The sequence below is a fragment of the Salvia miltiorrhiza genome, chromosome 6 (genome assembly GCF_028751815.1).
Source record: "Salvia miltiorrhiza cultivar Shanhuang (shh) chromosome 6, IMPLAD_Smil_shh, whole genome shotgun sequence".
Taxonomy (NCBI): domain Eukaryota; kingdom Viridiplantae; phylum Streptophyta; class Magnoliopsida; order Lamiales; family Lamiaceae; genus Salvia; species Salvia miltiorrhiza.
The window spans coordinates 7,735,808-7,758,387 of NC_080392.1; the positions used below are offsets into that span (position 1 = coordinate 7,735,808).

Genomic DNA, 22,580 nt, shown 5'->3' on the forward strand with positions numbered 1-22,580 from the left:
GGCAACAATATGATAGATAATACTCAAAATCTTGATCAAGATACAATCATCCACAAACCACTAACCATGCTCTTGCTCAGAAAATTATGCCATGATCTTCATTCAAGTTAAAATTGTGCAAATTCAATCCTGCCTCACCAAGTTCACTCAATTTCTCTCAAAAGACAAATATGGACAGAATAGATTCACACAATTCACAACTTTATGCCTTCAAACACAGCTTGCCCTTATGTCACTATCTCCACCAAAATATGGTTGTAATGGGGCTTGGGTACGTATAGGGCATAAACATGAATGAATGTATACACAATAGGCCCTTTATTTCCTTTGCACTTTTGCACTTTTTCTTTCTTTCTCTTTTTCTGTTTTTCTGTTCTTTTTTTTTTTTTTCTTTTTTTTTTCTTTTTTTTTTTTTTTAACTGCATATATATATCCCCAATAACTTAATGAATCATCACTCAACACACTAAAATGATAGGAATACTCATTTCTCATCTCGTCATAACCTAGTGCATTCACATGTTTTCAAGGGACAAAAGCAGGCTAAAATAGGCTAAGACTCAATATATGTGAGGTTTTAATCAAACAAAAGAGGAGCAATTGAGGCACAAATGGCTCACTAAGGGAATAGTGAAGGTTCGGATAATATGTTCAGGCCAAACAATGGTTATTCCTAAATGCCTTAATCATTTTCATGCATTAAATTCTCAAACTCAGTCTTGACTATGGCAACAGGGCAAACCAGAAATTCGGCATTGAAGTTCGAATCAATCACTCATCAAAGAAACAATTAGAGCTAGTCATGTGTGCTCATTAAGGCTCAATCCTCACAATTTAATAGGCTTCAAGTAATTTTGATCAAATTTTGCACGTTTTTCTCATACAAGAACACCTACGAACATATGCACAATTCCATCACAAGAGCAACAGCCTATCATACCAAATCCAATATCATAATCTCAACTCTTCACATCATCATCATAACATTGCCAAAGAACTCGAAACTGACAAGAAAACCAACATATCAACAAAGCAAAGACACACAAAACAAAGACACCCCCCCACACTTGGACAACACAATGTCCTCATTGTGTGAGAGTATGACAGACCAAAACAGAAACAACAGCAGACAACTAAAAGAAATCAAAAGCTTAAAAAACGAAAAGCAAAAAGAAAGAAACTTCCCTGAAATGGAATCATGTAGGTGGATGAGGGGCTGAAGCTTCCGGCGATGAGGAATGGTGGTTGGGCGGTTCGCTGGTGGTCGGGGCAGGGGTGGACGGACGGAGTAGCGGCGGAATGGAGGGGGTGGCGTTGGGGGAAACCAAATTGAGGGAATTTTGACTTTAGTCAAAAACCCTAGTTCTAGAATTTGCACCTTGTCCCCCAACTTTTCAGAAACTGGAGGGCAACCCCCAAACCTGCGAAATTGACCAAAACACACCCCAAGTTTTTTTTTTTTTTTTTTTTTTTGAGAAAAAACGAAAATAAACAAAACAAGGGCAAGAAAAATCGGGTTGCCTCCCGATGAGCGCCTTTATTTAACGTCCTTGGCTGGACAGAAAAGAAGTTCAAAATCCTTAGACAATGGTTGGAGACGTCAGGCTGAGCGCATTGAACGACTCCATCTCGACTCCAGCATAGTATGGCTTGAGTAATTGTCCATTAACCTTAAAACACTTTCGTGTTTCGAGGCTTTGGATTTCCACAGCTCCATGAGGACTTACACTAACAACTTCAAATGGGCCCAACCAACGAGATTTCAATTTTCCTGGCATAATCCTTAAGCGTGCGTTAAACAAGAGAACCTTCTGCCCAACTTCAAAGGATTTCCTTCGAATGTATTTGTCATGTAGAAATTTAGTTCGTTCCTTGTAACGACTTGCATGATCATACGCCTCCAATCGAATCTCCTCTAATTCTTGCAGTTAAAATTTCCGCTCTTTGCCAACAACTTTCTCATCTAAACAGAATTCCTTCACGGCCCAAAAAGCTTTATGCTCCATCTCAACAGGTAGATGACATTGCTTCCCAAAAATCAGCCTGTACGGAGACATACCAATCGGTGACTTGAATGCAGTGCGGTATGCCCATACCGCATCGTCCAGTCTCAAACTCCAATCCTTTCGTCTCGGGTTGACTGTTTTCTCAAGGATGCTCTTGATTTCTCGGTTAGAAACTTCAGCCTGACCGTTGGATTGTGGATGATATGCTGTGGCAACTCGATGATGGACTCCATATTTCTTGAAAAGTGCTTCCAAAGTGCGGTTGCAAAAATGAGTTCCTTGATCGCTAATGATGGCACGGGGCACTCCAAATCTGTTAAAAATATTAGCTTTAAGGAACCCTGCAACAACTTTAGAGTCATTAGTGCGGGTGGCCTTCACTTCCACCCACTTCGAAACATAATCAACAGCCAAAAGAATGTAAGAATTTCCAAAAGAACTAGGAAACGGTCCCATAAAATCCATTCCCCAAACGTCAAAGATTTCACAAACCAAAATAGGGACTTGAGGCATTTCATTGCGAGAAGAGATATTACCTGTTCTTTGGCACTTGTCACAATTTTTGCAGAAATTGTAAGAATCCTTAAAAATAGTTTCCCAAATAAAACCACAATCAAGAATCTTACGTGCTGTTCGTTTGGGACCAAAGTGACCTCCACAAGCATGAGCATGGCAAAAATTCAAAATGGAATGAATCTCCTCATCAGGGATGCAACGTCGTATCACTTGATCCGCACAGGTCTTCCACAAATAAGGATCATCCCATATGAAGTATTTTGCTTGGCTCCTCAACTTATTCTTACGGGTTGTCTCCATTCCCTTAGGAAAAACTCCAGCAGTTAGAAAATTAACCAAATCAGCATACCAAGGAGTGTTACCGTCGATGTGCAGCAGCTGTTCGTCTGGAAAGTCGTCTGGTATGGGCATACCGTCCGACACAGTCTGCAGTCTGCTCAAATGGTCAGCTACCAAGTTCTCGGCTCCCTTTTTATCTTTAATCTCCAAGTCAAATTCCTGCAAAAGCAGAATCCAACGGATCAAGCGAGGCTTAGATTCTTTTTTAGAGAGCAAATACTTAAGAGCTGCATGGTCAGAATAAACAACAACTTTAGAGCCAATCAAATAAGATCTAAATTTTTCACAAGCAAAAACGATGGCTAAAAGCTCCTTCTCCGTGGTTGTGTAATTGCATTGAGCCGGGTTGAGAGTTTTGGAAGCATAGTAAATCACATGGCTCTCTTTCCCAACTTTCTGCCCTAGCACTGCTCCAACGGCGTAGTCGCTTGCATCGCACATGATTTCAAAAGGCTCTCCCCAAATTGGTGGCTGAATGATGGGGGCAGAAGTGAGTCTACTCTTCAACAAATCAAAGGCCTCCTTGCACTTGTCATCGAACACAAAAGACACATCTTGATGAAGCAACCTAGTGAGAGGTTGAGCAGTCTTTGCGAAGTCCTTGATGAAGCGCCTATAAAAACCTGCATGGCCTAAGAAAGCACGAATCTCTTTCACATTAGAAGGATAAGGTAACTTAACAATCAAATCAATTTTCGCCTTATCAACTTCTACTCCTCTTGCAGAAATCACATGCCCAAGAACAATCCCCTCTCTCACCATGAAATGACATTTCTCAAAGTTCAACACTAAATTAGTGTCGACACATCTCTGCAAAACTTGCTCAAGATTAGTCAAGCAATGGTCAAAAGAGTCTCCATGCACAGTAAAATCATCCATGAAAATTTCTATACAACTCTCAATCATGTCAGAAAATAGGCTCATCATACAACGCTGAAAAGTACCAGGAGCGTTACATAATCCAAACGGCATACGACGCCATGCAAAAGTACCAAAAGGACAAGTAAAAGTGGTTTTCTCTTGATCTTCCTGAGCTACAAAAATTTAAAAATATCCAGAGTAGCCATCAAGAAAACAAAAGAATTCCTTACCAGCCAATCGCTCAAGCATCTCATCAATGAAAGGTAATGGAAAATGATCTTTCCTAGTAGCATTATTCAATTTCCTAAAATCAATGCACATACGCCAACCAGTTTGCAACCTCATGGGAATCAACTCATTCTTCTCATTCTTAACCAATTGAAAACCAGACTTCTTTGGAACCACATGAACAGGACTGACCCATGTACTATCAGAAATCGGATAAATAATCCCTAAATCAAGCAATTTAAGAATTTCTTTAAGCACAACTTCTTTCATGACAGGGTTCAATTTTCTTTGAGGATCCCTAGATGGTTTACTATTAGGTTCAAGTAAGATTCTATGCATGCAAGTAGAGGGACTAATACCTTTGATATCGGCTATAGTCCATCCAATGGCAGATTTATGCATCTTAAGAAGACTTACCAACCTTACCTCTTGTTCTGCACTGAGTTCATTGCTGATGATCACTGGCAGCGTGTCATCCTCTCCTAAAAACACATATTTCAGATGCTGGGGCAGTACCTTCAAGTCCAGCTTCGGTGGTTTCACAACAGAGGGCAAAATCGGTTTTGTGCTGGTCGGTATGGGCATCCTGCTTGACAGGTGCCGAACTGGAATTTCCTCCGTTGAGTACAGCTGCATGATAATCTCTCTAATGGCTTCATTCTCCTCAGTTTTGGAGTTCTCTTCAGTTAGGGAACTGAAAATAACATGCTCAAGCTCATCCTCCCTGAAATTCTCAACAAATTCCTCAACCAAAGGATCAATAACATCAATCATGAACACAGATTCAGGATCCTCAACATGCTTCATAGCCTCAAAAATATTAAATGTGACAATATCTCCATCAAATTCAAGGCTAAGCATTCCACTATCCACATCAATTTTTGCCTTAGCAGTTTTCATGAATGGTCTCCCTAAAAGAATCAAGGATTGCTTAGCAGAGGCAGAATCATCCATATCAACAATATAAAAATCCACAGGAAAAATCAAATCATTGACCTTGACAAGGACATCCTCAACAACACCTTCGGGATATGCAGTAGACCTATCAGCTAACTGAATGATAACACGAGTGTCTTTCAAAGGTCCTAATTGCAAATCCTTATACACAGAATAAGGCATGACATTTATGGATGCTCCTAAATCTAGCATAGCTCTCTCAACAGTCTTATTACCTATAATGCATGGAATGGTGAACATACCAGGATCTCGACACTTTTGGGGCAATTTTCTTTGCAGAACAGCAGAAACATTCTCACTCACTCGAATTCTCGCATCATTCCCAAACTTTATTTTCTTAGAGCATAACTCTTTTAAAAACTTTGCGTACCTGGGAACTTGCTTAATTGCATCAAGCAAGGGCAAGTTTATTTCTACCTTCTTGAAGATTTCCAGAATATCCTTCTCTTCTTCAATTCTCTTGTTCTGAGCCAACCTAGAAGGAAAAGGTGGTGCAGTCAGTGATTGAGGAATTGAAACCTTAGGTTTTCCACTTACCTTAGAAGAGCTAGGCTCGGTGGATTCTGGTGACTTTTCACTAATTGCATCGTCCTTGGCTTCATCGGGCTTATCTTTGTCCTGCTGCTTAAGTTGTGGCTCAGCTAGAATTCTTCCACTTCTTGTAGTTACAGCACTTGCATTTTCCTTGGGATTCATCTCCGTGACAGAAGGAAGTCGGCCTTGATTCGCCTGCAGCTTGTTCACCTGAGTGGCTAACTGCGTGATTTGTGTGCCCATATTACTCAACGCTGCCTGAGTTTCATGCTGGAATGCCTGCTGACTTTGCACCAAATTCTTCACAATTTCACTGCTCTGGGCGAGGCTCTTCATGATATCGTTCATATTAGGTGCAGAACTCGGTGCAGGACGTGCGGTATGGGCATACTGTCCAGCCTGTGGCGGATTCGGCGCGTACATCCCTGGTTCCTGCTGTCTCCACCTAAAATTTGGGTGATTTCTCCACCCTGGATTGTAGGTGTTGGAAAAAGGGTCGTTTCGCCTTTGTCTTTGTGCGTTCATCTCTTGCTCATCAGCGGATCCCATGCACGCTTGCTCAGTATTATTATCCTGCAGAGATGGACATGCATCAGTAGGATGATTATTTTCAAAGCAAATTCCACATTGAACGTGTTGAGTTTTAGAGACAGCAAGTCCTCTAACTAAAGAGGTGAGAGCATCAATTCTCTCGTTCATGTTGGAATCTTCTACTTTATGCACTGGCCTATAACGATCATCATCCTCATCCTCATATTGTTGACCATTTGAAACCATGTCAACGATGAGTTGCTTTGCTTCGTCCAAAGTTTTATTGGTCAAGCTTCCACCACAAGCAGCGTCAACAATTTTCCTATCAAAAGAAGACATACCACGATAAAAATAGTTAGTAAGCAATTGGTAGTCAGAAAATCCATGATCAGGACACTTGCGACACAACTGTTGGAATCTCTCCCAATAATCGGCTAGACTCTCCGCCTTCTTCTGTTTAATGCTGCTAATGGCCATTCTCAAATTTGCAGCTCTGGACTCAGGAAAGAATTTTCGCAAGAATTGTTCTTCTAAATCTCCCCAAGTTCTAATCGAACCAGGAGGAAGATCAAAAAGCCAATCTCTCGCTCTACCCTGCAAAGTATGAGAAAAAGTCAATAGCCTCAAATTATTTTTAGTAAAACCATGAGGGCGTAGAGTTGAGCAAACTAGATCAAATTCAGCCAGATGCTTGTGTGCACTCTCTCCAGGTAAATCACCGAATTTGGGTAGCACTTGAATGAAACCAGGCCGTATTTCAGCGTTGCCATTAATGGCAGGAAGGACAATGCACAAAGGGCGATTGCTTCTATGACGGCCTAACTCTCTGATCAGTTGAGGTGGTTCCTGTCGAGGATCAACGATCTCTCTATCGTTTTCCTCATCCCTATTGTTACGGTCACCCATTGGAACTTCAATTTCTTCTTGATCCTCAAGATTCGGTGGAGCAGAATTGGATCTCTTTTTCCACTCCTTAGCTTGCTTCTTCAACTTTCGTGCGGTCTTCTCGATTTCTGGATCAAAAACTAATACGCCTGTACGAGAAGAACGGGGCATAAACTAAAAATAAAAGACAGACTGAAATCAGTAAAATCCTACGTAAAACCAATCCCCGGCAACGGCGCCAAAATTTGGTGCGTCGTTTTACACCAAAAATATCCGGCAGTCAGCCGGTATGCCCACACTGCGCAGACAGCAGTAAGCAAAATCGTTTCCCAAGGGACTGGCGAGAATTTCTCTAATTAAAGTCTGCAAAGTAACCACGAAATTTTGAGAAGAAAATATAGAAAATACTAAACTTAAAATTAAATAAATAAAATCCGAATAAACCAATTTTTTCCAATTAACTAAAAGATGAATAAAAATTCCAACAATTAATAAAAGAATTCCAGCAATCAATTAAGTCCACCCTAGCTCAATTATTCCGATCATCGATGCAAAAATAACTTTAAATTATGCAAACAAACCAGTTATAACCACCGAAGACGCTTCTGACGTGATCTTATTTCTCCTTAATTATTAGGTAACCAGGAAGACGCTTCACTAATTACTACCCTAATCGACTGACAACCGTAAGAGACGCTCTATAGGTTTAATGAGCCGATAGCATTAATATCTAGAAAAACCCGATTCAAAAACCAATAAACTCTGACGCAGGATTATTAAATTAAGACTGCTTTTCCTTTGACCCTGATGTGTCAATTTACCACTAATCAAACCTAAACCACAATTACGGATGGCCGGTTCAATTGGCTATATAATTAATTCTAACCCAATAAATATTTGCAACTATCTAATGGATTAAAACAATTAATATCATTAAACATGGAGAATCGCAGATGCAAGCATAAAATAAAGTATAAGAACAATTAGATCTCAAAGAATAATTTCGCTAGTGCTTCCCTAATCGATGCCGGAATAAACGAATTTAGCTAGAAAACATAATCAAATAAAACAAATAAATAAAAAGAATAAATTGCAAAGAATGATGAAAGAAATAAAACTTGAATTGAAGTCTCCAAACTTGCGTCCAATCTGCTCTCTCAAGATTGGCGTGAATTATGATATGTCATGTCTGATTGCAGCTGACTTCACATATATATATGACTAAGGAAATTAAAATAATACTAACCTAGTCTATTTAGGCAACTAAAAAATGACGTAAAGTCCAAAAAACAAACTAGTCTAATTACAACAACTTAAAGTGGCGCATGGGCCCAAACTAATAGAATAAACTAATCTAATCTAATATACTAATAGGAAAAAAATGGCGTATAAGCCAACAAATCAAGTCAGCCATTACAACTAAAGACTTCACAAACGTCAAAAGTTGCCCAACTTCTTCTTATCCTCGCCGATTTAGCCTTCAATTATAATTCCTTTGATTCAGACTACGTCCAGCTAGAACTTTCTTTTCACACAGCTTCACCACTCAAAACTCTTCTCAATAGAGAGTCTTTTCTTCAAAACCTACCAAATACAATCACAATTCACATAAGGCTTTAATTTATTCCAAAAGATGATATTTAACTCAAATTAAGCACAAAAAATCATACTAACATCCCCCAAATAAATGCGTATAAATACGCCCAATCAGTCCTCCATGAAGACATTCCACCTCAACATTATAATCCACGGTGTATGCCAAGAGAGACTGAAGATTACTTGAAGCAAGGAATCTGAACTCTGAATATGCCCACTCTAGTTCACTCGTGAGAGTACATGTTTGTTATGATATTTTGATTGTATATGATAGCACGTTAGCATTGCATTTATGTTCCTCAGTTTGTACACTTTAGCTAGTTGTATAGGATTTCATTAGATGATCTAGAACAATCGATAAATTGCTATAAAATGCAACTGAGTCTTGCATTGTAAAGTTCAAGTTTGAAGTGAATACAAAAATGTTTGCAGCTACAATGCTATTGCCTATTTCCTATTCTAGCTCATTTCCTAATAAAACTGATAAGCTTTAACTATCTCCATTTCAACTTTAATATCTTATGGCGTTTTTTTTATCTCTTGTGTGTGAGCATGCTTTCCCATCGAATTAATTCGACACAGGTTTTCAGAAATACTGAAAAATGAATATAAAGTGAATAAATTTCTCACTGAATTAATTTGTTAGGTAATAAATACTCCGTCCGTCCCTGAAATAGTTTCATCTTTGGGGACGACACAGATTTTAAGGAAACGTTGTAAAGTGTATTTGATAGTGGGAAAAAAATATTATAATTATTATTGGAAGTTTTGAAAATGTGTTATAATTAGTATTGAGAGTGGTGCAAAATGAAAAATAAGAATAAATAAAGTATTATTAGTGGTGGGGTAGTTGTTCAAAAATGGAAAGAAAGAAAGATGAAGTTCTTTGAGGGACGTCCCAAAAAAGAAAAAAGAGGAAGTTATTTCAGGGGCGGAGGGAGTAAATGATTTGTAAGATATGTTTTTTTGTAAATATTGTGTATGAATGAGATAAAGTATGATGATATATGTCTTAAAATAAAAAGATCACGCTTATTGTGAACATATGAAAAAAAAAATCACATTTATCGTGATTCGGTGGACGACGAAACTAGTATTATTTTTTTCTTTCATTTTGAAATGATTTTTAAAAATAAAAATTTAAAGTATTAACAATTGCCACGTGAGTGAATTCATTGCGGGTCATGGCATGGGTGATTGAATTTTCCCATTTTGGGCATATCCTACGCTTAGATTCGAATCTCCTCTTTTTCGAAAGTCACGGTCATACAATATTGCTCTTTCTCATCAAATATTAAAATATTTTTGGCGTTGCTATTAAATTGTCTATATTTGTCATTTCAGTCCCTTATAAAAGTCGAAAATTTCCGCATATTCCATGGCATGTGCCTTTATTCTTTCTTACATAATTACATACTCTTAAATATTAAAACCAAAAGAGGAAAAAGGAGAATAGAGTTAGGATGGCAGTTAAAGCATATTAAGTCATTTGGCTCGGCTTGAGCCGAAGCTGATAAATTTAAAGCTCTGTGATTAGCGCCGTTTCTTTTAAAGTTAGCTTTATATTATACTCCATTGAGTTGAGGTCTATCCAAATTGTTTGTTTATATAAATATTACTATTAAATACTTTCAGAAAGTTTTTGAGTCCTTATATTTATATAAATATTACTATTGTTTTATTTAAATCAAATAATGAAAACACTAGACTAGATATCCAACTGTTGAAAATGTTGATTTCTCTTAATTTTATTGTCAAGAACTAATTATATAATCTAGTATGAGATATTAAATACTTCCAATGAAACTCATGAGTTTTGAAAGTGAAAAAAACGATAGGTTATTAGTAATTACAAGTAATGATTTTTATATTTTTGAATGTTAAGATTGATGTTTTGGATAAGTTTTTTTTATCAATATAATTGCCTTCAATTTATTTGAAGTACACGTAGATGGAGACAATATGTTTTATATGAATATCAACCATTTAATTTTATATATTTTATCAACAAAATCGAGCGGCCTGTTTATCTTACATTTCTAATCACTGCTGTCCACTTTTAAGCTAAACCTAGGAGAAAAATAAAATGTAAATATGTTTATGATAACAGACATATGACTTTTATTTTCTTTATTTGTATCTTAACTCTTTTTTTACTTAATACTCATTTGGCTATTTTCAAAATAAAAATAAGATAGACGCGATTTCCCATACGAAGTAGCCATTGATTTGTCCTATCTTTCTTATTACTTCTGGTAAGAATTTTAATACTTAGAATATTGATTAAATATAACGCCAGACAAAATAATCTTATAAATTAATTGATATGTATTATTATAAAACGAGGTTGATCAGTTGCATTTCAGAACAGTCTCAGTAGAGGCCATAGTAAGAAAGAATTTGCTTTCCATTTAAAAATTCAACGTTTGAGAAATTAAAATAACAAAATCGATAAACGGTTCATATTTCTTTGTCCTTTGTGTTAGAGTTCTAATAATGAATTAACAATTAATTATGAGTTAGAGTTAGTTAATCACTCAGCTCCGTAGCGACTGCAGTCTGAGGTGGACACGTGGCCTCCTATGAGAAAAAGGCGGGAATAAGAAACACAAAACGTCGCCGTCCCTGTGGAGGGAATAAAACCAAGATATCCTCTTCGGACAAAAGAATATTCCCAACTCTACCCTCCGCATATTCTCTCTCCTCCTCCATTTAGTTGCGTTATATATCAGCCCTTCCCATTTCCCCCTTTTCCTATTTCCTTGTCTTCGCATAAAATATCACACCATTATACATTACCGCGCCACATATATATACTTGCATTAACATATAGCCGGAGGAATCCCACATTTTGGAAAATTCTTGATTTGTTTTCATTTTGGAAGATGAAGTTTGGCAAGAGTTTGAGCAACCAAATTGAGGAGACGTTGCCGGAGTGGAGGGACAAGTTTTTGTCGTACAAGGAGCTCAAGAAGCGGCTCAAGCTGATCGAGCCGAATCCGCCGGCCGGAGCAGGCGCCGGGGAGGAGAGGCCTCAGAAGAGGCGGAGGATGGAGGAGAGCGGCCGAGAGGGGGATGCCATGACGGAGGAGGAGGCGGATTTCCTCAAGCTTTTGGAGGATGAGCTCGACAAGTTTAATGCCTTCTTCGTTGAGAAGGAGGAGGAGTACATCATCCGATTAAAGGTACTTTATTCTCCGATTATTCCTGTTCATCTTCGTTTATAGTTGAATTATTGGGCCTACGACGTTGCCTTTTTCCGTTGCCCTATTTTTCAATTTTGTTGCCATTTTTTTGTTTTTGTTCGGCGATAATGATTCATGAATGTAAATATGTAATGCTAAGCAAAGTGACGAAATAGTAGTAATTGTAAGATCAATTTTAACTATTTTCTGTTAAATCCTTAAACGAACCGGAAATCATATCATGATCAATTTAACAATCCCCAATTAATTAGTTTCAATCGCTCTTATGCCATATACGTGCCACTGATGATTGTACATTACATTCTGATTTTGGCCCTTTGATGCCTTGCAATGAAGGCTTTTACTGGCTTGATGCGTGCCTTATTGGCCTTTGCCTTTCAGTTGATCGAATTTGTCTGCGAGTCGAGCTGAATGCGTTGATACTTATGCAATACTTCTGTTGCTGATTTTAGTTGTTCTACTTGTATTGAAACAAACCAACAATTCTTTAGCTCTGGTATTTCTTGACTGCATTAACTATTTTGAAACTAGTAATAACTTAACTTTTGGTGTGCAGGAACTGCGTGATAGTGTGGCAAAGGCCAAGGATAGGAAAGATGAGATGATTAAGATCCGGAAAGAAATTGTCGACTTCCATGGAGAGATGGTTTTGTTGGAGAATTACAGTGCTCTTAACTACACCGGTAAAATCTTGGATTCTTGAGACCTTTTTCTTCCATTAATGCTCAATTGTACGCAGAAGATCCATTGTATCGTTCAAACAATGCTGTGTATTTATCTGTCTTGTTATTGTAGAATCTACCAATCTGATTTGAACTTTGATGTTGTTCCTAGCTTTTTGCTGCTTTTGTATAATTCTAGCATTGAATTTTGTGCTCAAGATTTAGTATTATCGCTGTTGGCTGATGTTTCCAGTTATATTGAACAGGATTGGTTAAGATTTTGAAGAAGTACGACAAAAGAACTGGCGCTCTCCTTCGCCTGCCTTTCATTCAAAACGTTTTGCAGCAGCCATTCTTCATGACTGACCTTCTTTACAAGCTCGTGAAGGAGTGTGAGAATATGCTCAATGAAATGTTCCCCCTCCCCGTGGTTGAGGCTGTGGACAGGGACGAGTCCTCTACAAGCTATGCACCCGATGAGGGTGTGATCAAGGGACGTAAGGAGATTGCACAGATAGAATACATGAAGAGCCTGCATATGAAGAGTACGTTGGCTGCGTTACGAGTTTTAAAAGAAATTCGTAGCGGGAGTTCTACTGTTAGTGCATTTTCATTGCCACCACTCCAGATTAGTGGATTAGAGGAACCTTGGAACAAAATTCCTGTTCTCGAACAAGTTGCTAAGTAGTGCTGCTCCTATATATTATGTAACTTGATATCTATGATCTTGTTTTTTTCTTTTTTGTGTTCACTTAACTCGTGCATTTGATTTGCATGTAATCTATACTGACAATGATGTAAAATACTTTAATACTATATCGAGGCTTTTGATCGACTTACTTCAAACATATATATGTAATTATTCTCAATGTGAAAGATACAATAATACCCTGTTGTGGATCAGGTTGACGACCTATTTGGGGATTTTTGAATTTAGATCTGTCTACATTTTATGGGAAAAAGGAGAAATTGGTCTCTGTTTTTAGGCCATCCACTATGGTTCAAAAAAAATGGGTAGTTGTTGACATGGATGGAAGAGAACCATAGTGGCCGATTTTTTTGGGGGTAGCATAATGGAGAAGGTAGCAAATTTGCTACCTTGGTAGCAGTTCAGGCGTGGGCCCCCAAGGCAAAAGAAAACACGCGCGTTTGTGGAAGAGTCGCCCAATTCGCGCACAGCTGGAGCGCGTGCATTGCACGCGCCCGCTGTGCGCCTGGAATTGCCGCACACGGCCTGGCCCACCTCTTTCTCTCCATTTCGTCCATTTTCTTTCTTTCTTTTTTTTTAATTTTTTTTTCATTTTCCCCATCCTTTTCCTATTTGTTTCCCTTCCATTTTCCAACTCTTTTCAATCAAACAAATAAATTTGTCAGAGATGGACATATCTTTTCATCTACATTTGATGTGATGATACGAAGCAGAAACAATATTTGATGTGATGGTACGCAGCTACTCAATTGTAACGTTTCAATTCTCAAACGGCCACAGTAAATGGCACGCAATATGCCCATGGATACTACTTAATAGACGGTATATATCCTGAGTGGGCAACTTTTGTCAAGAGCTTCCAACATCCTCAAGATCCAAAAAGAAGGAAGTTCAAGGAAATGCAAGAAGCTGCGAAGAAGGATGTAGAACGTGCATTTGGGGTTCTCCAAGCTCGTTGGGCAATGATTAGAGGTCCGAGTCGCCTCTGGTATAAAGAAAACATCACTAACATTATGTATGCTTGCATTATTTTACATAATATGATAATTGAAGATGAAGGGGAAATGGCAAGCCAATGGATTGAAGACGAACCAAGCACGTCGAGCAACAATATTGCAGGGGAAATAAATCGTGGTTCGGTAGGAGGATTCAACGAGTACCTCAGAAGGGGTGCTAGAGTACGTGACAAAACAATACATCACCAACTTCGATCCGATCTGGTTGAGCACGTGTGAGCGCGATTCGGCGATGATTAGTGTCATAATTAATTTTTTTTGAGTTTGTCATCATTTGATATTTAAATTAAGATGTTGTGTGTATTTGTGTTTTTAATTTTAGTTGTGTTGTAAGCAATTAATTTTCAATAAAATGTGCGTTTGAATTTTAATTTTTGTTAGCATAATTATATTAATTTTAAAATTCTATGTTATCATTCAAATAAATTAATTTACTCATATAATCATATTAATTTCAAAATTAAATTATATTATTTAAATAAATTAATTTAATCATATAATCATATTAATTTTATTAAAATAAGATATAATACAAAATTAAATACACAATATATATATATATATATATATATATATATATATATATATATATATATATATATATATATATATATATATATAGGGTTGGGATCTATGAAGAAGTAACTATATTTCGTTCTGAATAAGTCAATAAATTTACCGAATAAATAACGCGACCGCACGAATAGTTATTTTACTGAATAAACACATACATTTTTCGTTCGTGCGCTCGCGTGATTTATTCAGTAAATATATTGAGTTATTCAGCCTTCGTTGTTTCCTTCTACATTTAGCATTCTTTATTGATCCATTCCCTATATATATATATATATATATATATATATATAAGGAGAGGTTCAATTGAGAAGCCTAAATATTTTGAGAAGTGAGAAGCAATCCTAGCCTTTTACTAATTGCCATCTAACGGCCCTCAACACTCTGATTTCATGAGTTTTTGATTAATAGAAAGGTTACAATTGTAAAATTATTAGACTATCTAACCGTCATTTACTATAATTAAGCTAAATCAAATCTATCTATATTTGGCACATTTCATGCGTGTTTTTATGTATGATATTATTTTCAAACAACAATTTTATTATACATATTTCCATCACCAGATATTTAATGTAATAATTCATAAAATTTACCTATATCATTTTCTATTCAACATTTTCAACCTAATTACATTTTATGTATAGTAGAAAAATAACAAAAAAAAAACAGAGTTTATAATAGTAGAAAAATTATGAACAAAAAATTACATTTTGCATATGGGTAAATCTATTTTTATGTAATAGCAGTCATGACCTATGTTCGTTACTTTAGCAGCACATGTTCAGAAAGTTTATAATCATGTTTGTAATTAATTTTACCATAGAATTTAATCCAGTAATAGCAGTCATGACCTATGTTCGTTACTTTAGCAACACATGTTCAGAAATTTTATAATCATATTCGCAATTTTTTATAAATGAAATCATGTTCATAATTAATTTTTATTGTAGTTGTATATGCATGCAATGAAACAATTGTGCCTTTTTTCGTACCATACTATATAGTAAAATAGATATAATGAAATGTACCGTTATTTTGTATTGTTCACTAATTATGATATTTTGTTCTACCATAGATTTTAATCTAGTAATAGCAGTCATGACCTATGTTCGTTACTTTAGCAACACTTGTTCAGAAAATTTATAATCATGTTCGTAATTTTTTTTATTGTAGTTGTATACACACAATTTTTCTGTTTTGTCCGGATATATGCGTATTCTAATATATAAATCCTATAATATCATTATAACAATCCTTAGACGAATTTGATAAAATTGTATTTCATTCGACAAAAAATAATTTGACAAAAAAATAATTTGACAAAAAAATTACACTTATTTTAAAACTCCCTTTACCCTTTTTTCTGCTTGTACCTGTAAGTCAATAAAAAAATCTCGTCAATGCACATACACACAATTTGTGAATATACTTGTATAAAGAATACCCTAACAAATCAGACGAATTTTTCATTATAACATTTAACTAGTTCATAATTACATTACATCTAATGCTTTAATTGCATGAACACATAATTGCAAAACACATAAATCATGAACAGAAACACGTAAACTATATGGAAAATAATATGCAACATAAAAATTAAATTAACATTAACAAAACATATATTTACGAACATAAACATAAAAAAACATGAACATAAATAATATGGAACATAAATACTCAACATATAAATGAATTTAACATTCAAATAGCATAAATTTACGAACATAAACATAAAAAACCATGAACATAAATAATTTGGAACATTGACATGAAATTAACATTTACAAAGCATATATTGTTGAACATAAACACGAAAAACATGAACAGAAGAAACATGTATATGGAACACACACATAAAAATATCATTTACGAAGCATAAATTGACGAACATAAACACAAAAAACAATGAACATCCCTAATCAATCAATAAATTTCCACAATCCTAAACCCTATTCAATTAAAATCCCCAAAATCGAAAAACATATCAACTAAAACTCAGAAACCAACATCTTACCTGTTCAGATCCAGCAAGCACATTGATTTCAACATAACATAAAAATTCAGGCGTGGATTTTCACTAACAGACTTCTTATTTGCAAGGTAAAGGGGCTTTGATATCACACCACTCCTCTGGTTCTTTCTGCATAAAATCAAATACAAATCACCAATAATAAATAGACTTAAATTCTTCACAACGAAGCTGAAAATCGTAGGTCGTGAAATCCCCAACCTTCTTGTACACATCCACCCACTTCACATTTTTCCCATCACCACCCCTAGTCACGCTACGCCAATCTCCGCAAAGTGAAACAACAACACAATGAATTCAAATTCCACGAGAGAACCACAAAACATTGGAGCAAAATAAATAAATTTTCGTGAAATTCAAAATCCAAAATGAACGAAACGAACGAAAGTTAGTACCAAAATCTAAAGCTTCGTCCCGATCTGAAGCTTTCTTCGTTGTTCGAACAAATGCGACGTTCGAAGGATCGAGAGATGCAACAGATTTTCGGGATGTGCGAATTGAATATGGTATGCGTGAAAAACTGGGATTAACCGTGAGAAAAACTTAAAATCTCGTATATGGTATGCGTCGACAATGAATATTCAACGAAAAAACACACAAATACAAATCAAGCTAAGAAAACCAAATGAAAAATTACCCTATGAAATCAAACTGCAGAATGCGATCGGCGCCACCTTTTCTTTTGTTTTGAGAGTGTTCTTTGAATCTCTAATTTCTGAACGTGGAAGAGGTAAATACAATTCATTGCAATCAAGGAGGATCCAATTTGATTATGGAAACCGAGAATAATCAGGGATATCTGATATCCCCCGAATCTGCGTTGAAAAAATGGACGGAATTAGCCTTAACGAACAGGAAAACCAATTTCATCCTTTTTTATTAATTTAAATTTCATAGAAACAGAACAGATCTCGACCGTTCTTATTCAATTAATCAATGGACGAAATTCCTTCTTTATTCTAACTATAGGGACGTCTTCTCAATGGAGACAGACCCTATATATATATATATATATATATGTATGGTGGTAAAGTAATAATGATAGTGGGGTCCATGAATAATTAAAAGTGAGGTAGTGCTATAGTGAAGAAAATATGGAGTAGTTGAAAAATGAGATAGTAGATGAGGTGGCACACATGTGGAATCCACTATGGGTAGCACCATAGTGGATGGCCTTAGAGTACACAAGCATCTTAAAATAAAATGAGGGAAGAATAGCACTCTGACATATAAGTACATGAAAGTTGTGAAAAGGGTGGTTCATTCTTTTCCTCAATTTGTTAGTGGAGACTTTTGCACTGAAGATCTTTAAGAAATTCCCTTTGATCCTCCAGCTAAACAATCACATTCTACGTTTGAAATAAACCAGTCATAGCTACACATGTTTCACCATATTACACCGCGCACATTTTTTATTTTTTATTTTTGCATAGCATTGGTGTTAGATTTAGAGGGCGTTTGATTAAGTTTATTTTAAAGAGCTTATAAACTCTAATAGCTTATAAGATATTTCACAAGCTTATAAGTTGCAGTTCCTTAAGAGCTTATAAGTTGTCAAAGTGTTTGGATAATTGAGCTTATAAGCTAGAGAAATAATTTTTTTGTTAGAGAGAGAAAATCGAAGAGAAATGAACTTGAATGATTTATGATGAAAATAATAAATTATAGTTGAAAAATATTTGAAAAATGATTGTTGCATATAAAATTTTAAAAAAATAAGTTCGAGTAGATGAACTTATTTTTTGGGGAGCTTATAAGCTCTTTAAGAGTTTATTTTGCCAAACACTATAAGCTGTTTTGAAGAGCTTATGAGCTTAGCCAAACACCCTCTTATTCTAGCTTGGCACCAGATGATTTGATAGTTAGTTTTCATCCTTGGATGTTGCAGCAGATGGAGAAGACATAACTTGTACAGATTGTATGTACTTATGTAGTTCAATGATGTTGCACTACTCGATGTGGTATTGATTAATATAAAGAGTTAATAGCCGCTAAATTCATGAGGAATTTCCATTTTCTGGTATTTATCATGACCCTAAAATTTGGTTGCTAAATTTATCGATATATAATTTAATCTTATTTTTCCTGCAGTGAGAAGCTCCAGTGATTGAAACTGACGTGTTTGCTATGTGGCAAAATCGATTCTGACGTGTAATTATATAAGTAAAACTTGTTTTTTTTTTGCTTTATCAGAATGAAACGACACCATTTCGTTGCTGACTAATCTCCCTCCAAATCTTAATTAGAATATTATAAATGGTTTGAAGAGTAAGAAACAACAAGTCACATTCAAGTTCTTCACTTTTTCTGCAGATAAACCTTATTATCACTACTAAACAAAAGGCAAAGTGTGATTTCGTTGATTGATCCAAGAATTGCTTCACTGTGCGACAAGGGCAACACGAGGAAGGAAGATGTGGTGGTGTAAACCTTTGTGGCTGATGGGGAGCAGGTAGGTCCCCTTAGGTTTAACTTTTTTTGTACTTTCGTGACTGTGTGCGAATAAAAAATCAACTGAGCACATTCTTTCAGATTTTTAATGTTTTCTTAACAGTATAACATGATTTTTGTAATGCTAATCACGATTACCATTAGGGTTTTTGGGTTAAGCAGTCAACTGACCTCTCTTATTTGCGATTTTGCTGTGCAGTGATAGGTTTGTTGTATTTGTACATCATCGTGTTTTCAGTGGATTTAAATTAAGATGATAAATTCGATGGGTACTATGACTTAGACCCCGACAGATTTGGGTACTTTGACCTTGTAGAACTAGTGGAGAAATCAGGGTTCGTAAGTTGGGAAAAATTGCATTACCAAATTCCTAACAAAAATTCATTTATGATAATAAAAAGTGCTAAGGAGGTTATGGATATGTTAACTTTTTTATCATTTAATATGAGATCTTTGCATGTCTTTGTTAATGTGGGAAGAAAGTCTACAGGAACTCCAGTTGAGGGTAGTAAAACTGTGGTAGAAAAATTAACAGAGGTACTCCCGGTAAGGGTAGTAAATCACAAGCTATTGATTACAAGGGTAAATGTGTGGTAGAGTGATTGAGTGAGGCAGATGTCAGGGAGGAGGTTGATGAGAATAAACTGAGTAGTGATGAGAGTGATGAGAGGGTAAGGATGTAGCATATGGTAGTGATGAGAGTGATGGGAATCCAGAGGATAAGGATGAAGCAGATGGTAGTGATGAGGTGCTGGGGAATTCAGATGATGATGATAGTGTAGAAGCTAATGCTAACCTGAATGATGATGAAATGTTTGATTATATAGAAAATTATGTAATGCCTAATGAAAAAGAAGGTGATGAAGAAGCTTTATCTGAATATGCTGAGAGTGATGGTGAGGTATACACTTCTAACACTGAAGAAGAGGGTGAGCCTGTAAAAATCAAAAGGCCTAGGATTGTCTATGATCCTAAATGTAGACACAAAGACCTTAAGATTGAGTTGGGGATGCGGTTTGAGAGTGGATACCAGTGTAGGAAGGCACTTAGAACTTGGGCTATAGAAAATGAGAAATTTATTCACTTCAAGAGGGTGAGTGTTGTGCAGTGTGAGGCTGTATGTGTGGAGGGCTATAAGTGGAGAGTGTGTGCAAGCATTGTGAGGGAAGATAAATCATTTAAGGTGAAGACCTACGTTGGTGTACATACTTGCCCTACAGCCTTATCTAATAAACTGTTGACATCCGAGTGGATAGCAAATAGGTACTTGGAAATATTTAGAGCGAACATGAACTGGTCTGTAAAAGAGTTAAAGGGTGACATTATGCGTATGTTTAAGGTCAGCGTACCCAAAGACAGATTATACAAAGCGGGAAACATTGCAAGAGAGCTTGTTAGAGGCACGTTGGAGGAACATTATGCTTCACTTACTAAGTACTTGGCCGAGCTTAAAAGAGTGGATAACGAAGGGACATTTGAGCTACTGATTTCAGAAGATAATGTCTTTAGGGGTCTTTACTTGGGTCATAGTCCACTGATAAAAGGGTTTAAGAAAAGTTGTAGACCGATTGTAAGTCTAGATGGGTGCTTCTTAAAGACATATTTAGGGGAAATATTGTTAGATGCAGTAAGGAAGGACGGGAACAACAAAATGTTCTTAATAGCATGGGCATGTGTGGAGATTGAAAATGAGGTTTGTTGGAGATGGTTCCTCAAACATTTGTTTAAAGATTTGGAGATAACACATGGGGCTGGCTGGACATTTATATCAGACCAGCAGAAGGTAATGCATTGCTTATCTTAATATGTTATTTTAGTTCTAATGTCATGTAATAACATTTGAACTTATGTTTGCTTTATAGGGTCTGGAGAATGCAGTACACAACCTTGCACCTAGGGCTGAGCACAGAAATTGCGCAAAGCATGTGTATATGAACTGGAAGAAGAATGGACACAAAGGGGCCACTCTAAAGAACCTCCTTTGGACCACTGTGAGGTGCATTCAACTTGAGGACTACAAGGCTGTTGTGCTTGAGATTAAGAAGGAAAGTTTTGATGCTTATCAAGACTTCATTTCAAGGGATGTGTCTAGGTTTTGTAAAGCTTTTATATTAATTGATCCTGTGAGTGATATAATTGATAATAACATTAGTGAAACCTTTCACGGTTATATTCTTAAGGCTAAAGGGAAGCACATAATCCACATGTGTGAAGAAATAAGAAAATCATTGATGGTTAGGCAGGTTAAGAAGAAGGATGAGATGTCTACTGTCACAAGTAGGATTTGTCCACTGATTTTGAAAAAACTGGAGGTTGTTAAGGTGAGTTCAAACAACTGTGCTTCACTCCCTACATTAGGTAACAAATTTGAGGTTGTTATAAATGGGAAACAATATGTTGTGTCAGTGAGGGATATGACCTATTCTTGTAGGCTTTGGGATCTTACATGCATTCCATGCAAACATGATTGTTCTACAATCATGTACATGAATGAAGACCCCTCGAATTATGTCCATGATTACTATTCGGTTGGTAGATATTTGGGGGCATATGAGTTTGGTTTGGAGCCTATAACATCTGAAAAGTATTGGCCCGAGGTAACAGATCCTTCTATCAAACCACCTACAATTCCAAAGAATGCAGGGAGACCCAAAAAGAACATGAAAAGGGATCCAAATGAGGGGGATCTAAAAAATCCCAATAAATTAAGGAGGATGGGTGAAGGAACAACATGTTGGCACTATGGTCAAGAGGGGCACAATATAAACACTTGTCAGAATGAAACAATGATATTGCCACCTGCTAGGAAGGTAATACTTATGCTAAATCTACTTATTATTGCTAATTAACTGCTAAAAACACTTGTAATTTTCTTTCATATAGAGGTGTAGACCGAGGAAGAATCCTGCTCCTACCATTGAGACAACAGATGGTCAAAGCAGGCTTGTGGGAAGAGCTAAAATGACACCAGAGCAGAGGGCAATTGTTGCCCAATAGAAAATGATGGCTAGGAGTGGTGCTGGTGTATACATCAACGAATGAACTGGAAACACCTACATGCATGTAAGTATATAGCTATCTTTTGGTGTATGTGACTTGATATTTGAGGTTGCTAATAGCCTTTCTTGGTGTGTAGATGCCTGCCTCAAGGAAGGTTACGGACGTGCAAAATGCATTTAAAGCATACAGACCACCAAGGAAAACAAAGGCAAAGGCTTCATCATCTAAAGCTAATGAGGGAGATGAGCCTGCACAAGATAGTTGAGTCATTCAAGGGCAGCCTACTCAAGAGAGCAGGAATGCAGACTGACCATTTGAAGGGGTTTTTATGTTTTTTGGCTTGGTGGATGTATGAGAACTTAGATACTCATGTTTGTCATCTTAATTATATTTTTGGCTTGGTGGATGTTTGTGTTCTCAAACAGTGAGAAATGACTCATGTCATTTTTGTGTTCTCAAACTCATGTTATTTCCC

At 36.4% G+C, this 22,580-nt stretch overlaps 3 protein-coding genes and 1 long non-coding RNA gene across 5 annotated transcripts; 2 read left to right on the forward strand and 2 right to left on the reverse strand.

Moving 5' to 3' along the window:
- Window positions 1-4,228: 4,228 nt before the first annotated feature.
- On the reverse strand, window positions 4,229-7,028 carry LOC130990434 (uncharacterized). The gene is made up of 2 exons (XM_057914667.1): window positions 4,377-7,028; window positions 4,229-4,321 (listed from the first exon to the last, which is right to left on the reverse strand). The coding sequence occupies exons 1-2, from the start codon at window positions 7,026-7,028 to the stop codon at window positions 4,229-4,231; spliced, it is 2,745 nt and encodes a 914-aa protein (XP_057770650.1).
- A 4,097-nt stretch (window positions 7,029-11,125) lies between these two features.
- On the forward strand, window positions 11,126-13,167 carry LOC130988360 (SPX domain-containing protein 1-like). Its single transcript, XM_057912185.1, has 3 exons — window positions 11,126-11,638; window positions 12,216-12,342; window positions 12,588-13,167. Exons 1-3 carry the CDS (start codon window positions 11,339-11,341, stop codon window positions 13,007-13,009), a joined length of 849 nt encoding a protein of 282 aa, XP_057768168.1. The 5' UTR covers window positions 11,126-11,338; the 3' UTR covers window positions 13,010-13,167.
- A 2,901-nt stretch (window positions 13,168-16,068) lies between these two features.
- Window positions 16,069-17,584, reverse strand: LOC130988361 (uncharacterized). Of its 2 annotated transcripts, none has more exons than XR_009090067.1 (4): window positions 17,292-17,584; window positions 17,050-17,174; window positions 16,856-16,920; window positions 16,069-16,765 (listed from the first exon to the last, which is right to left on the reverse strand). It is a non-coding gene; the product is annotated as an uncharacterized LOC130988361 (long non-coding RNA). The 2 variants fall into 2 exon arrangements; XR_009090066.1 differs by having other exon boundaries at window positions 16,856-16,910; window positions 17,292-17,579.
- Window positions 17,585-19,549: 1,965 nt separating this feature from the next.
- On the forward strand, window positions 19,550-22,370 carry LOC130990435 (uncharacterized). The gene is made up of 5 exons (XM_057914668.1): window positions 19,550-19,642; window positions 19,782-20,888; window positions 20,968-21,915; window positions 21,989-22,084; window positions 22,242-22,370. The coding sequence occupies exons 1-5, from the start codon at window positions 19,550-19,552 to the stop codon at window positions 22,368-22,370; spliced, it is 2,373 nt and encodes a 790-aa protein (XP_057770651.1).
- The last annotated feature ends 210 nt before the right edge of the window (window positions 22,371-22,580 follow it).